The sequence below is a fragment of the Suricata suricatta genome, chromosome 2, assembly GCF_006229205.1.
Source record: "Suricata suricatta isolate VVHF042 chromosome 2, meerkat_22Aug2017_6uvM2_HiC, whole genome shotgun sequence".
In the NCBI taxonomy this organism is placed as follows: domain Eukaryota; kingdom Metazoa; phylum Chordata; class Mammalia; order Carnivora; family Herpestidae; genus Suricata; species Suricata suricatta.
Window position 1 is genome coordinate 174,546,631 of NC_043701.1, and position 14,984 is coordinate 174,561,614.

The window sequence follows — 14,984 nt, forward strand, 5'->3', positions numbered from 1 at the left end:
CCAGAGGCGACAGGGAGGCCACCACGGCGTCGATCAGGGCAAACGGTTGCTGGAGGTCCGGCGCTGGTGGCCACAACGAGGTCTGCAACAGAGGCGTGTAGCCCCCTGAACGCCCCCAGCGCTTGGCTCAGCAGCAGAGCCGAGAGTGGAACTCCGATAGAGATGCACCGCGAGCCCAGGAAGCGGAAACACAGACGCGGCCTGATCGCTCGTCTGCAGGAGGACCAAGAGGCAGCACAGGAAGGTGCTGTGCACCCAGCGCTGGAATTCGGGGACCTCGGCCAAAGTCAGCGGCACAGGAGCCGGTGGTCGAGGGCCAGAAGTTAGTCCCGTGGTGCAGGGACTGCGCGCTGCTGCCGATTTGGATGCAGCGAGAGGTGCTGGTGACTGCCTCGGAGCCTCTGAGAGCACACCTCTAGGGTGGGAGACACCCTATGCCTTTGGGCGGGGAGAAGGAGCCCAGCAGCCAGGCCACGGAGACTCGGGTCCCCCCGGGAGCCAACCCACCTTGCCAGAGTGGAAGGCACTAGTGCTGTCCACGGTGTGCTGGTGCAGCTGCCAGAGCCCACCTGAAGTGCAAGACGCCAGGCCCTGATGGAGCCCCGTGCCGGGCGGCTAGGTCAGGCAGAAGGACCTGTGCTCTGGCCAGGTCTGGAGGCTTTGGCTCAGCTGCATGTCAAGACGGCTTATTATGAGTCTCAGAATAGGTCTAAGAAGGTCTCCATCTATCTCCCAGAAAGTAATGATATGAAAATGCCCCAAGCTCTGCAATTATGTGCCAGAAAGAAAAGGCGCTTTGCTGGAGGAACCTGGGGTAGGAAGGAAATAGGAATAAAGAGGCTTGTTCTAAAGAAACTATTATGGCCATCGAAGGCACATCTATGTGCTCTAGTTTTCCACCTGTGCCTGCCCTGGAGTCTTTCTTGTGATACCGAGGAGGTCAGTGTGCCCCGGGCTTCTGCCATGCAGTGGGCAGTGGCCTCCAGAGGATGTGCTCCACACAGTGGCTCCACCCCCTGCAAGGCCAGGACACAATCTGACGCCCCCCCCCCCCCACAGGGCATGTTATGCTGCAGCCCTGCACCCCCTCCCCAGGTGACTGGGCCATCCTCCAAGGATAAGAACCTAAGGGTGATCGTGGTGTTCCACAGTCTTCTAGGAAAGAAGCCCAGCACCTGATTTCTAACCTAAAGCTGGGGCCTGAAATTTGTATTTAATTTTTCCAGCTCAGATGGGGTTTTTTTTTTTTTTCATTACTTGGCAATACTGAGTGAATGCGGGTAGGAGGGAGAGAGTAGGTTTCCATTCATCTTTAGATGTCACTCCAGAAGGAGGAGATGAATTCTGGGACTGTGGGATTTACTCGTCAGCAAGTCAAGAAGAGGATTTTTTGAGAGCCAAGTGAGGCAAGGAATACTTAAAAGAGGAGACTGTCCTTTGCTTTTTCTGGCTCAGGTTTTCTTGCTCCAGCCCCAGACAGCAAAATGAAACACATGTGACCTTTAGTTGTTAGGTCCCTCTTGAGAGCTCTCTGTGAGATTTACCACATTAAGGGCCCGGCTGGAGATCCTGTGCACAATCCTGCTGTCCACTTCTGCCTGGAGCTTATCTGAGAAGCGATCAATTGTGTGAGCTCCAAGACCCCACAGTGGGCAGGAAATGTAATGAGCAACCCTCTGCTGAAGTGCTAAAGCCTCTGCACCAGAATTACCCAGAGTATCTCTCCGACCTCCTCACCTTATATGAAGCCACCACCTCCTCTCCACTGGAGTGGAGGGAGCTTCAGATCAGAGGCATATTGTAGTTAATATGGGGAAATAGTAGAAAGGGGGCTGAATAGAGAAATGAAGAGCAGGAAACAAAGAGGAATTGAGTTGGAAAGCAGAAGGAAAAAAGAGAACACACAATCTTTCAACATATCAAGACTGCAACATCCATTGACCCAAAGAAATACTTCACATGTCCAACACCTGTTTAGAGCTTATATTACTTTGAAAAATAAATGGATCCCTGGAAAGGTGTCCAAAAATGTATTTTTAAGTTTTCTTTTAGAAATGTCAGAAAATCCTCTTCATGACTCTGTCATGAACATTTTGGAATCTAGATGATCAAGTTTGGCTTATAGGTGTCTTTAAATTTCCCAAGTGATATGTGATAGTGAGTAATAAGATGTTAACCTTTAAATAACAATCCAGATTAGTGATAAATATAGAAATTAATGATGAGATTCTCTACTCCCCATCTGATGGACCTGTCAGTTTAGGCACATGTAATTTTGGAGGGCAGAGAGCTTGGTGCCATGGATTAAAATGCTGTCACTACTGAGGTTTGGCCCAATGAGTCACAAATGAACAATTCATTCCCGGAATTAGCTAGAGTCAACACATCTAGGTTGAGTAGCATGTTTTCCTCCGCATGATTTATTTTTGCTTGGACCCCGGCCGTCCCAAGGTTATGTAACTGGAGACGGTACTAAGTAAATATTTACTGAGCACACGCAATGTATCAAACACAGTGCAAGCCCCAGACTCAAGAGCTTCATACAACGAATCAATCACACATGCATCTTACACACACGATAAAGACGTCAACAAATGGAGGGAAATCCATGGAAGATCTACTTTGGAGAACAAGGGTGCTCCTGACCTCTTATCTGTGGGAGGTGGACCCTGGGTTCGCTCTCAGATCTAGCTACACTCTTGCCTGGGTCCCCTTGATCTCAGCCCCATGCCTTGCATTTGCGAGACTACTACATGTTCAGAAATGCAAGCCACAGGACAGAGATGGGTTAACTATCGAACTTGAGAAACCTGGAACTTAGCGCCACCAGTAGAACAGGCTGACCGTCCACTGGAATGAAACTTCAGGAAGGTTACATCAATTGGGAAATGGTTACCTTAGCATCTCTCACAGTTGCTGTTCCCAGGTAACTGTTGCCAACACGTATTGAAACTCCCCAGCTGATTCAGTGAGATAAATCTATTGATTGGCTGCCAAAAGTGAGACCCAGTGACAATGCAAAAGGGATTACAGAACCTCCCATCAGCCTCATAAAGCTCCTAGCTTTATGGCCTGTATGATTCCTTGCAGGAGGAAGACTGGGTGCGTGGTATTGACTGGGTTATATTAAGCAAAATTTCCTACCTCAATGCTAAGTGGATTGCTATAGGCCTCCCTTCTGAGAGATTTTTTTAAGTCCGTTTGCTTTATAGTCAAACTTGTCCAGACAGGTTTCAGACAGGGAAGAATTAATTAGTTACTACTCACTAGCCAATTTGGATAAGTTGTAAAGATGTTTATAAACACGGCACAATTCTCCAACCTGTTTAGGCTCTCCATAAAGTCCATGTAAAATGTTAAAGTTTTAAACTTAAAGTGTAGGCATAGAAACAGGTGGCAGTTTTTCTAGTAATTAAGGAGGACACTTTCTTCTCACAGTTGATATAGATTAACATCAAACTAATCAGAGAACACTTCAATGTCTCAGCCTGGAAGCCAGGATTTGGAATAATTCATGGTGTATAACTTTATAATGCAAATGACCTAGAGTTGAAAGATGATACTTAAAAAAAAAAACAGATACACTACCTTCCACATAGGAGATTTGTAAGGAGATTGGAATGAATACTTATATATTCTAAGGATCTGCCTCTCTGTGATTCAGTGGGTACTGTCCGAAGGCTAAAAGACTGTTATTCCCCATCTGTAGCATATAACGCCGTGTCAGAATTCAACTCCAAATTTTTAATGCCTTTGGCAGGTACAAAGTTTCATTCAGATGTTTCTGAGATTCATTAGAAAGAGGATAATTGTTACGGGGTTAACTTTGGATGCATATTAAAGTCACCTGAAGTGCTTTGGAAAGTGCTGATTCCCAGGCTCCATCCCAAATCAGTTGGATTCTCTGGGGATAGGACCTCAGCACTGATGTTTTTTGAAAGCTCTCCAACCGATCTGGGAGCCGCCATGGCTGAGAACCAGTGATGTAAACCTTCCAACAAAGAAAGAACAATGAACTGGGGTGCCTGGGTGGCTCACTCATTTAAGCATCCGACACTTGACTTCGGCTCAGGTCATGATGTCAGTTTGTGAGTCCGAGCCCTGCACTGGGCTCTGCACTAACAGAATGGAGCCTGCTTGGGATTCTCTCTCTCTGCCCTTCCCCTGCTCGCTCGCTCGCTCTCTCTCTCTCTCTTTCTCTCAAAATAAACAAACAAACGTTTAAAAAAATGTTTAAAAGGAAGTAAAATTAACCAGATTCCTCCCCAACTAATCTCATCCTTTCCCCCATTCCCTCCATTCTACATCCATTCCATCTAAAGAATGCTCCGAGGAAACATGAAACGTGTGGCATTGAGCCTCCCAAGTAGCAGAGCTGCTGCAGCCACAGGAGCCAGTCTCTGGGGGTGCCTGGGGAATGAGCTCACGTGGACAGGGGAGTGGCATGATGCTCCAGGGGGGCTACACTATTAGAGCACAGGCTTTGTTCTCCACATCCACAGATGAAACTGGAAGTTAGTATTTGTGCCATTGCCAAAGGTAACTCACATCTCCCGAGTGGGCCTGCCTATTCCTTTCTCCCAAGCCCTCCCCCATGCTGGGAAAGGTCTAGCCGTATAACTATAAAGACCTATATTATATCGCTAACTAACCCAACCACAAATACTTACTCTCCCAACGTGGTTGCTGGCATTGGAGTAATGGAACTGAATCCTAGTCCTCCCCAAGTCTTTCCCGCTCTTTCTCTTCCTCTCAGGGCACGCTTTAATGAGTGAATGAGCTCATTTTTGAGAGTAGGATAAGGAGGAGCTTGATTCTACTGTGTAGTGAGCTAGGGCAGTCCTGGCGTCTTAGAGATGATACCGGTCTGCTCCAGTTCCAGTTCCTACACTGGTTCATGTCTATGCCATGGGGGCAGATCTGACAGGTGGATAGCTTGTATCACTTCACAAGACTCCCACCCTCACTGTCCAGTCACTGCTCCAACATCAATGTGACAACCCTTGCCCAGGGCACTTGTCCTCATTTACAGAATCCTCAGGAGGCTAAGATGAAGGTTATCAGCCTGCTGTCATGCCCAACAGTCTTCACTTGTTCATTTAACCCTGGAAGGAATTAAGTATTGATGGCAATCAGGTGGCAGTTTATTCACCTGCCCCTCTAACCCTGGAAGGAATTAAGTGTTCGATGGCGGTCACGTGGCAGTTTATTTTTCTGCTCTGGCCTTAAGTAAACTTCTCCCAATCCTTGTATTCTGGGTAGGTTGTGTTCCAAGCGTGTCACCACAGAGCAGAAGCTGAGCAGTCAGATGACAGCTGTTGATCTGTTGCAACTGAGCAATTAGAGAGTGCTGTCAAACGTGGTTTACATTGAGTATTCAGAAAATTCAATATCTGTGTGTCTGCCTTGTAGCAAACACGGGGTGTGTATGCACAACACACACCTGGGTAGATAGATGTCTGTCCTCTGCACAGTTATATGCCCCCTTAAGTAATTTGGACCTTTTCTTCTTTATCCCTATTTATCTCTTCACTGACTAATTCATCTTATCATTTTCAAGTAGATGTTAGGGGATAAGGAGGAGGGAAAACACTTAGAAACCACCTTTCAAAAGATCTCGCTATGGAAAGGCGGTTTCTAAGTGTTTTTGTGCTATAAATTCAAGTGAATTTAAAAATAAAACCCTTTTGGTGTGTAATAGTCTTATTCAGGAAATGCTGAAATCCCAGACACAGACTTGCAATACATACTTTCCGGGAATCCTAGGAATTAATGGGTTCAAACTGACTAAGCAATATCAGGTATTATAGCTCAGTTGAGTCCTTTTTAAAATGCAATCCAAAAAGCTTCATAAACCCCCACACAGTTATTTTAAATCCCACTTCCATTGTTCCTTCATCTCACCATTGAGCAAGCAGAAGCAAAAGCAAGAAAGACAGCCACGGTTCTGCAATATTGCTGTGAACCAGGAGAAAGAGCTTTGTTTAGCATGCAGGGGCATAAGGAGGAAATAATAAATCCTCTCCCCTCTCCCTGGCCTCTTCCAAGCAAAGCACAAGACTCCCACCAAAGGCCACTCAACATTTTACAAAGACATAAGGATGAAGCAAGACAGCTGGACAAGAGGGCTAGGCTGGAAGTTTGGCCACGTGTTGGATTAGCTCTGGCGCTGGGAAGAAGCTCTCCAGTCTGGCCTCAGTGGGCACCCTCCGAGACTAGGGGACGTGGAGCTCCCCAGCCAAGGCCTGGTGCAGTGGAATCAGATGACCACGCTGACTGTCATGCTCTGGCCGTGAGGCACGATCTTGCGGGGCCAGGCAAGCAAGAGCTTGCGAAATTCCTCACGGAAGCTATCGTGCAGCCAGGCGTAAATGAAGGGGTTGTAGCAAGCCGAGCTCATGGCGAGCCAGTGGCAGAGCAGCTGCACCAACCCAAAGGCGTAAGGGTCGATGGCTTGCGGGTCGAGGTCCCGCAGTAGGTTGAAGACGTGCAGCGGCAGCCAGCACACGGCGAACACCACCACGACCACCACCAGCAGGCGGAAGGTGCGGCGGCGCCGCGCACGGTCCAAGTCGGCCTGGCTCTGGGTCACGCAGCCGGGCACCACGCGGTTCCGTAGCTTCACTGACACCCGGACGTAAGACAGAAGGATGACCAGGAGGGGGAGCAGGTAGGTGACGAGCAGCAGCCCCCAAGCATAGAGCTGGCGCTGGCCCTCCTGAGACCCCCAGAATTCCTCGCAGAGGCGCACACGGTGCGGCTTGAGCTCGATGTGGTACGTGTGCATGGCGGCCGGCAGCGCCAGCACCGCGGACAGCGCCCAGATGGCCAGCACAGCATAGGCGCTGAGGCGCAGCGAGATGCGCCTGCGCAGCGGGTGCACCAGCACCACGTAGCGGTCCACCGCGATGGTGGTGAGAGTGAACACGGACACGTAGACGGTGACTGGCTGCAGGAAGAATACCAGGTGGCACAGGCCGCCGCCAAACACCCAACCGCGTGGCTCGAAAGCATAGGCCAGCGTGAGCGGCACGCAGGCGGTGCACATGAGCACGTCGGACAAGGCCAGGTTGCCGATGAGGAAGTTGGTCACGTTGTGCAGCCGACGCACCCGCGCGATCACCAGCACCAGCAGGCAGTTGCCCACGAGCCCCACGACCACCACGATGCTGTAGAGCAGCACGATCAGCCCTTTCAGCTGATGCACCAGCTGCAGGCTTTGGAAAGGCGTGACTGCCTGAGTGCCTGTGCCAGCCACCGATCCATTGTCCACCGAGGCCTCTGCGCTCTGGCTGGCCGGAGTTGAGGCCGCGGGTGACAATCCAGAAACTAAGTCAGGAGCCGGAGGACCCTGAGTCAGCAGTGCGGCCATGGCCACCTGTCCAAACAGAATCAACGTCTGTTACTTCCCATTGTCCGTCCAGCCCCTCCTACACCCATCTGCCTTCCTTCCCCACCTCAATTACCCAAATACTCCCTTTAGAATTGGCCAAAATAAGTAAACAACAACAATCAAAAGTGCTGTCACTCCCCCTGTGTAAAAATAAATCTTTGCCAGGTCACATATGCACGGGTTATTTAAATGCCTCCTACTCAATTTAGAGCCTTCGCAGTCCCCGCAGGTCAGACCCAGGAGCATGATCCTACCTGGTAAGTGGGTTTCGGCGGGCTGGAAAACGCTCGGAGGAGGGAGGGACCGAATCCCAGCTGTCCCCTAGCTGTCCTCAGCCCACGACGGCGGTGCAGGCTTCTCGCTTCTCTGCGGGAGCTGAACAGATTCCGGAGTTCCCAATGGGCTCGCAGTTGTGAGAGGGACCGAGAGCGCCTCCCCTCCGCCCCGCCCGCCCTCCACTCCAACGCTCCCTTGTAAGGAAAATGGGGGCGGAGCGCACAGCACCCGACTCGGTGCTTAGACAACTAGAGAGAAGGACCGTGGAGAGGGTGGAAACAGAAAAGGAAGGAGGGGCCGGCAGACCTGGGTCCGAGGGTCGAGGGAGCACCTTGACTGCAGGAGCTTGCTGTGCCCTGGGAGAGTCCTGCTCCGGAGGAGGGTGCGGTGGACGAGGCCCGGCGTCTAGCGCTAGGCTCTCAGGATGACCTGGTGCAGTTTCAGTAGCGAAGAAGCAGGGGCAGGAGTGGAGCGAGGGACTGAGCTATACCACAGGATGTGAGGAAGAGGTGAGGGATTCGTCCTTGAGAGCTGGATCCTGCTTAAGAGTCTGAGCTGGAGTGGGTAGGAGGGTCCTGCAGATATTTAAATTTTAGAGCCTGAAAATAAGATAAAATAAAATTTAAAGCCTCGAGCTCGCCGGCCTTCGGCCTTTGCCCTCCCCGGGACCCACTGGGTCCCTCACCTAGGCTGTGGCGCGCCTGCAGAGCCGCGAATCCGGTCAAGTCAGAGAAAGAGTTCAGAACATCGGACAGCTCCCGAGGCACCCTGCTGTGTGGCGCGTGGGTTCCCGGGGCAGGACCTTTATGGAGTTGCCGCCCCTCTCTGGGTCCGGCGCTTTCAGAGAAGGGACTTGGTCTGGTTCTAAAAGCTGCCTCGCCGCCTGCTTCCTGGGCTGGTGGGGCTGCCGACTCCGAGAACAGTAGGGTGGAGGGGAGGAAAGATAAACTGGGGTCTCTGAGGGTGGGAGAGTGGTGACCTCCCTAGGTCAGAAAATGCTGCCCTCATGCCAGTTACCCTACACAGGCACTGTTCAATACCTGGCCCCCACAACCCCCCTACTCACCTTTTTTGCTTTCTTTCTCAGCAACCATGATAGACACCTTATCTGCCAGACTCTTCCCAGGACAGTAGGCAAGTTGCTGGACTGAGGCCCTACCTTCTCCCTCCTTACATAAACACCCACGAGCCTCCTTATCTCATTTTAGAATTAAAAATAATACTGGTGATTGCAGGATTTCCACTAGGATAACGAAAGTAATTTGAGAAGCTTAAAAGTTACATAAAACCTTTAGTAGTATTAAGTCGTCGTTGAAATGCAAATTAACCTGGATCACAGTGGGGAGGGGGTCAAGGAAAGAGGCTCTGTAACCTCCCTCCTTTGAAGCAGTCTCATTCCCTTTTGGTTCCCTTTCTGGTAAGCTCTTGTCCTTGGTCATCTAGCTGCAGATACCCTGTTAGGCTAGAAAGAAGTAAAATTAGTACACCCTGCAAATTCTAGTGACTCACTCATACAGGAGGAAAAGTCAACATCGGAAGAAAAGCAATCAATTTTATGCAACTGTATCTATTCCAAACCCACATTCCCTGAGTTATAATCAATTTAGCTAAAGCCAATATGATATGTGGGGGAGGGGGGGAACTCGAAATGCAGTCTCTGGCTGCCTAATCCTTTATCTGATAATGTTTCTCATCAGTTTCAACAGGGGTGTATGCACACAGGAGCAGAGGCGTTCTTTTGCTTCAAAGTATCTTAAAAGGAAATTGTGGTAAGGAAGGTAAAAAGGATTTGGGATGTAGTTAGACCCCATAACTAGAGCCATCGTTCTGGTAGATATCATTGATACATAATATTAAAAATAATTTTTTAAAAAAAACAGCCTTCACCACATTTGCATGCAAATGTCAGTATTTGAAAGTTCACCATTGGGGCACTGCCCAGATAAGGGAGTTGATCATTTGCCACATTCCAGATCAAATCTGGTAAGTTTTGGTCTGTCAGTATTTGCAAGGTAAAAAGGAAGTAGACTGGAAGAGCCCACTTTAAATCTTTATTCTCTCTGGTCTTCACTGGAATTAAGGCTAGTCCCTCTCTCTCAGCTAGGACAACACAATTAAACCATAGCAATGTTCAGAGTTTCCTGTACTAATAGTGCTCCAGAAACCTGAGCGATCGTAAGTAAAAACAATATTGTAAGAAAAATGGAGGAAAACTAACACTTCATAAAGTAGATAGCAAATCACAGGATTTTATTACCTCTTTTTCCTTAAAAGCTTTGAATGAGCCATCAAAGGAAGGCCAGGATGTTAGCATGGCATTTCTAATCAATATGCACCCCTATTCTTATTCTGCTTTTTTCTTTTTTCTTTTCTTTCTTTTTTTTTTTTTTTTTTTTTTTTTTTTTTTTTTTTTGGTTTGGCATCCCACCTCTATCCAACTTTCTATATATCCAAGCCAAACTAGATGTTAACATGTTCTCACCATTTCTGTTCAATACCTCTCTCAGAGTTTGTTCCCTTTCTCTGGAAAGCTGGTGGCTTCATCTCCACTCAACTCCATATCCTTCACATCCCACAAGACTGGGAGATTATCCTATCCCCAAAGTCTTTTCCCCTTCATGATCTTTCTGTCCTTTATTACTTCCTACCTTTGAAAGTGTTTTACCCCCTGCCTCCACCAACCATGACTATAAACTCTTTATGAATACCTACAACATGCCTGAGCCCAGCAGATACCCAATACATGTTACTTTTGATTGAATAGATAAAAACAGCCAATATTTGCTGAGGGCCTTTTCTATACCAGGCAGTAGGCTAAGTATTTTGCATATATTGTCTCATTTGATCGCCTCAAAACTATGATTATACCCATTTTATAGATGAGGAAACTGGCTCTTCAAGGCTAAGTAACTAACCATAATGGCACTACTAACAAACATTACGGCTGGAATTTCAAATTAGATTCACCTGATTCTCAAGCCAGAGTCCTCTCCTACTGTCCTTTACTGCCTCTGAATGAATGACAGAGGCACCTGCACACACAGAAAAGACAAATAGATTCAAATGGGATTAAATACATATAGGAACCCCTCCTCCACTGTGGTTGATTCAAGGGAGCTCTAGTAAATGTGATTGCAACCCTAACCTTGTTACATTCAAGTTACACAGATCTTTACGGCTCACCCCAAATGTTCCTTGTTCACATCCCATGTAGGAGACAAAACTCTGGGCTGCATGAGCTTCAGGAGATGGTATTATGCTTTATGATGGCAATAGGCACCTGAATACAGAAAACGTAAGACAGGAGTAATAGAGATAAGGACTGCATTTAGGATACTGGGAAGCTGGGTTAAAAGGCCTGAAAATTCATGCTGATGCACTGCAGTTGCCCAACCACAGGAGAAACCACTAGAGATCTTTTCCTTTTTTAATTACTCGTTGGGAAACAGCAATTTCTGACACCGGTCTAAGTCCACGCAATGACAGATTCGATGTTCCCCCAGAAATGAATGTTCTCCGTTAAGCCTGTCCTCTGTGTGTTCCAGGCTCCCATCGGCTCTTCAAGCTGAGCCACGAAGCAGATCTGGGGGCCAAATCAGCATGGCAGGACGGCCTCCCATGGAAGACAACCTGAGGCAAGCTGTGTGAAAACTGACATGACATCACATAGTAAAGTAAAACCAACAACAACAAAACATGTTTCCCTTAGATCACTTTGAGAACGTGCCTTTCATCACAGACTCCAGACATACCAATTAGCACGTCTAGCTTTCCACACATATGCTAGTCATCTTTAAATTCTCCAACACAGCTTTGCCCAAATGGAGTGGAGGCATAAAAGGTGTTATTCTGACCAGGAACAGTGTTTCTGTGGCTGGGCTTTTCTTCTCAGCCTGTTCAAAATCAAAAGTGAGCCTCAAATAGTCTTGTGTCCTCTGCAGTGGCTTGTGGGGCACACATCTTGCTTCTGCCCTGTTTTCATCTGAGCTCCCCAGAAAAGGAGTGGGTGAGTCCTCAGAGGGACACGAGAAGTTGGGGCAGAGTAGGAAACTCTTCCCCGCCACCCGAGGAAAGGGAACAATGAAATCTGCTAATCAACAAATACCTGTGATAAACCTACTCTGTGAGAAGGTGTAGACCAGGTGCCCTGAGTGAAAGAAGGGGAAGACATATTCCTGCCCTCAATGAGTTTGCAGTCTAGGGCAGAAATTTACTGGAAACAGCGTTGACTAGCTGAGGGAACTATGGAAACCCTCCCACGTGCCACTCTAGGAAACTCAATCATAAACCTGAAAAAAATCCTACCCAGCACACTTGTTGGGATGAGCACTGGGTGTTATATATAGTAAGTGATTAATCACTAAATTCTCTTGAAAACAATATTACACTATATGATAACTAACTAGAATTTAAATACAAACTTGAAAATAAAATAAAACTTTTCTGATAAGCCCTGTGGCTTTAGTAAGTTAGCACTCTCTGAGACTTGATTTCCAGTTCTTTCCAGACTTGTACATTTCATTATAAAGCTGTTCCTTCAGTTAAAAAAAATAATAATGGTTTGTACATGATTTACCCACTCAACTAAAAAGAAGACCTTGCGGTGGCGGCCAGGGTGGTAAGAAGAGGGAGAAGCACTCAAGTCCTCCACACAGACAGGCACACTTGTATCCATCCCTACACCCACCTCTGGACAAGTTTCTTTATTATCCAAACACTTAAAGACATAAATGCAAAAGATATTTGCAGACAAACATAAAACTTTCCCCCCAACACGTATGGAAAGGGTGATCAACATACGAAATGGAAAGAAAATATAAAAGGCTTCTCTAGGCAAAGCTTGCACCACAGCAAACTAAGAGTTAACCTGCTCGCCCTTGGCTGGGGGAGGAGCGGTGCCTAAATCCTCCCCTTTTCCTTTAACCTCCTCTAGGCTTGGAGCTGAAGCTGTACTGTTCCCCCAATGAGACTCCCTCAGGAATGAGCTGCCTGCATCTCCAGCTGCCTCCTCTTTTACCTGCTACCAAAGCCCTAAAGCCCCCATCTAGAGGCTTTCAGGAAAAGGAGGACCTTCTGCCTTTTGTTTTAAACTGAAAACTCCCACCATTACTGAAAGAAAAATCTTTTTAAAAGACTAGGTTTCAAATAATGTTGCCACTGATAAACCTTGTGGGTCAGTCTGAGTTCCTCTTTACAAACAATAGAGCCTGGGCACCTGGGTGGCTCATTCAGTTGAATATCCAGCTCTTGACTGAGGCTCAGGTCGGGATCTTGAGGTTTGTGAGATAAAGGTCCCATGTTGTGCTTTGCACTGACAGTGCTTGGGATTCTCTCTCTCTCTCTTTCTCTCTCTCTCTCTCTCTCTCTCTCTCTCTCTGCCCCTCCCCTGCTTGTGCTTTCTCTCTTTCTCAAAATAAATAAATAAACATGAAAAAAATCTTTAAGCCAGTAGGACCCACTCTGGTGGTAGAAGTGGGAAAGAATGGCAGCTAGCCCACAAAACTGTTGGAAGGACTGGGCAATCAGCCTCATGGCTAAGCTTCCCAAACCATCTCTGATGAGGAACTCCCCCGTGTCCCCCTCGCCCCCCAGCATCCAGTTTTGCAGCCAGTTTCTGTCACCTCCACCAACATCATTTCTGCATTAGGAACTCAATATTGCAGGCATCGCTGCTCCTAAATAAAGGCCGGCACCTCTGTTGCAGTCTGTCTAACAAAATAGAGTTCCATTTCCTCAGGTCATTCATTTTTGAATCATCTCATTTAGATGCATCAGAGTGGTGGAGCCAGGATCCCAAACCTGAGCTTTATTTGCAAAGCATGCTGGGAATTTTGGTTCTGACTTCCACATTGAGAAGATAACAAGGAATTTCTCCAAATATAAGCAGATGATGGTAGCCATGAATTATGACAAATGTTCATCATCCTCTGTTATGAGTCTTCATAGCAATGACACTGATTTTAAAGACCAAAAGCTATGAGGAGACCTCTATGCTCTCTTACTTCCCTGCCCTGCTTCTCCAACATTTTGAATGAGAAAGTCAAGAAAAATGTGAGAGAATTAAGGTTGTATTATGACTATTTTAAAATATACTTATAATTTAGCTTACCCTAATATATGTCATTAACTGTGCTCCTCTTTATGATAAATAAAACCCCAAATAAAACTAGTTTCCAAAGATATAAGAAATATAACTACACCTATACCAAGGTTTCTCACCTTCAGCATTATTGGACCGGGTAATTCTATGTCATGGGGGGATTGTCCTGGGCATTATCGAATGTTTAGCAATGTCCCTGAGCTCTACCTCTAGAAGGTAGGGCACACATACCCAATTGTGAAAACCAAAAATGTCTCTAGACATTGCCAATATCTACCGGGGGTAGGGATAAGGGACAAAATCATCCCTGATTGAAAACTAGTGCCTTACACCAATACAGCACTTTGAAAGTATGCAAAACACTCTCCTTAGAATTGCCACCAGCCTTTATGGACAACTCTCTTCAGACATCTTGACGCCAGAATTGCATTGGAAAACATTTTATTTCCCATATTGTCCTCTTACTACTTTCTGAAAGAGCGACAGGACAAACAGAGAAAGATGATATTTAAGAGGGGGGAGAAAAACCCAGCCCTAAGATGAGGAAAACCCAAGATGTTTGCCAATGGAGGAAAGAACTGGCTCCAAATCCCAAATAAGGAATAGCATAGGACTCTGATGTTTGTGTAATGGTTCAACCTCTATTAAATGTGAATTGCCAGGTAAAATTCCTTATCCTGGAAGAAATCCAACTTTGAAAACTACAAGAAATTGATAATCATGCCCACCTCTGGAAGATGTTGAGAAGATCCAACAAGAGTGAAGAACTGGTAGATAGCCAGAACACAGTAATGGTGACTGTTGGATCATTCTTTGTCTTGCCTGATGTCACTTCCTCAAGAGGGGATCTCTCAAGGAGGTACTCCCAAATGATTCCACTTGAATATTACTCCAGAAGATAATCCTTCTGAGAATAATTTTCTCTATCTCTGCCTGAATGCTTCCCTTCATTTCATCATTGTTTACCAGGAACACGAAGCCCAGGGCAAGATACTGTAAGAAGAATCAAAGATGAAGATGAAGATGAGGATGAGGACAAGGAGGAGAAAGTGAACATTATTGTCCAAAAACCTGCAATGTAGTAAGAATGAAATCTACAGAAATCATTGAGATGTATGGTCACGGTCAATGCCACTATCACCTGTTGTGAAAGACAGACATTAATGCTCACTGGGAAATTTGCTAATTGCTTTTAGTAAATTTGAATTGTGTTAA

The 14,984-nt window shown here is 46.8% G+C and overlaps 1 protein-coding gene across 1 annotated transcript; it reads right to left on the reverse strand.

The window, feature by feature from the left end:
* Window positions 1–5,866: 5,866 nt before the first annotated feature.
* On the reverse strand, window positions 5,867–7,713 carry PRLHR (prolactin releasing hormone receptor). Its single transcript, XM_029917054.1, has 2 exons — window positions 7,648–7,713; window positions 5,867–7,378 (listed from the first exon to the last, which is right to left on the reverse strand). The coding sequence occupies exon 2, from the start codon at window positions 7,370–7,372 to the stop codon at window positions 6,260–6,262; it is 1,113 nt and encodes a 370-aa protein (XP_029772914.1). The 5' UTR covers window positions 7,373–7,378; window positions 7,648–7,713; the 3' UTR covers window positions 5,867–6,259.
* Between the last annotated feature and the right edge of the window lie 7,271 nt (window positions 7,714–14,984).

Bases quoted from the DNA above. Each gene is read 5' to 3' on its own strand.
- PRLHR (XM_029917054.1), bottom strand. From the start codon at position 7,372: ATGGCCGCACTGCTGACTCAGGGTCCTCCGGCTCCTGACTTAGTTTCT.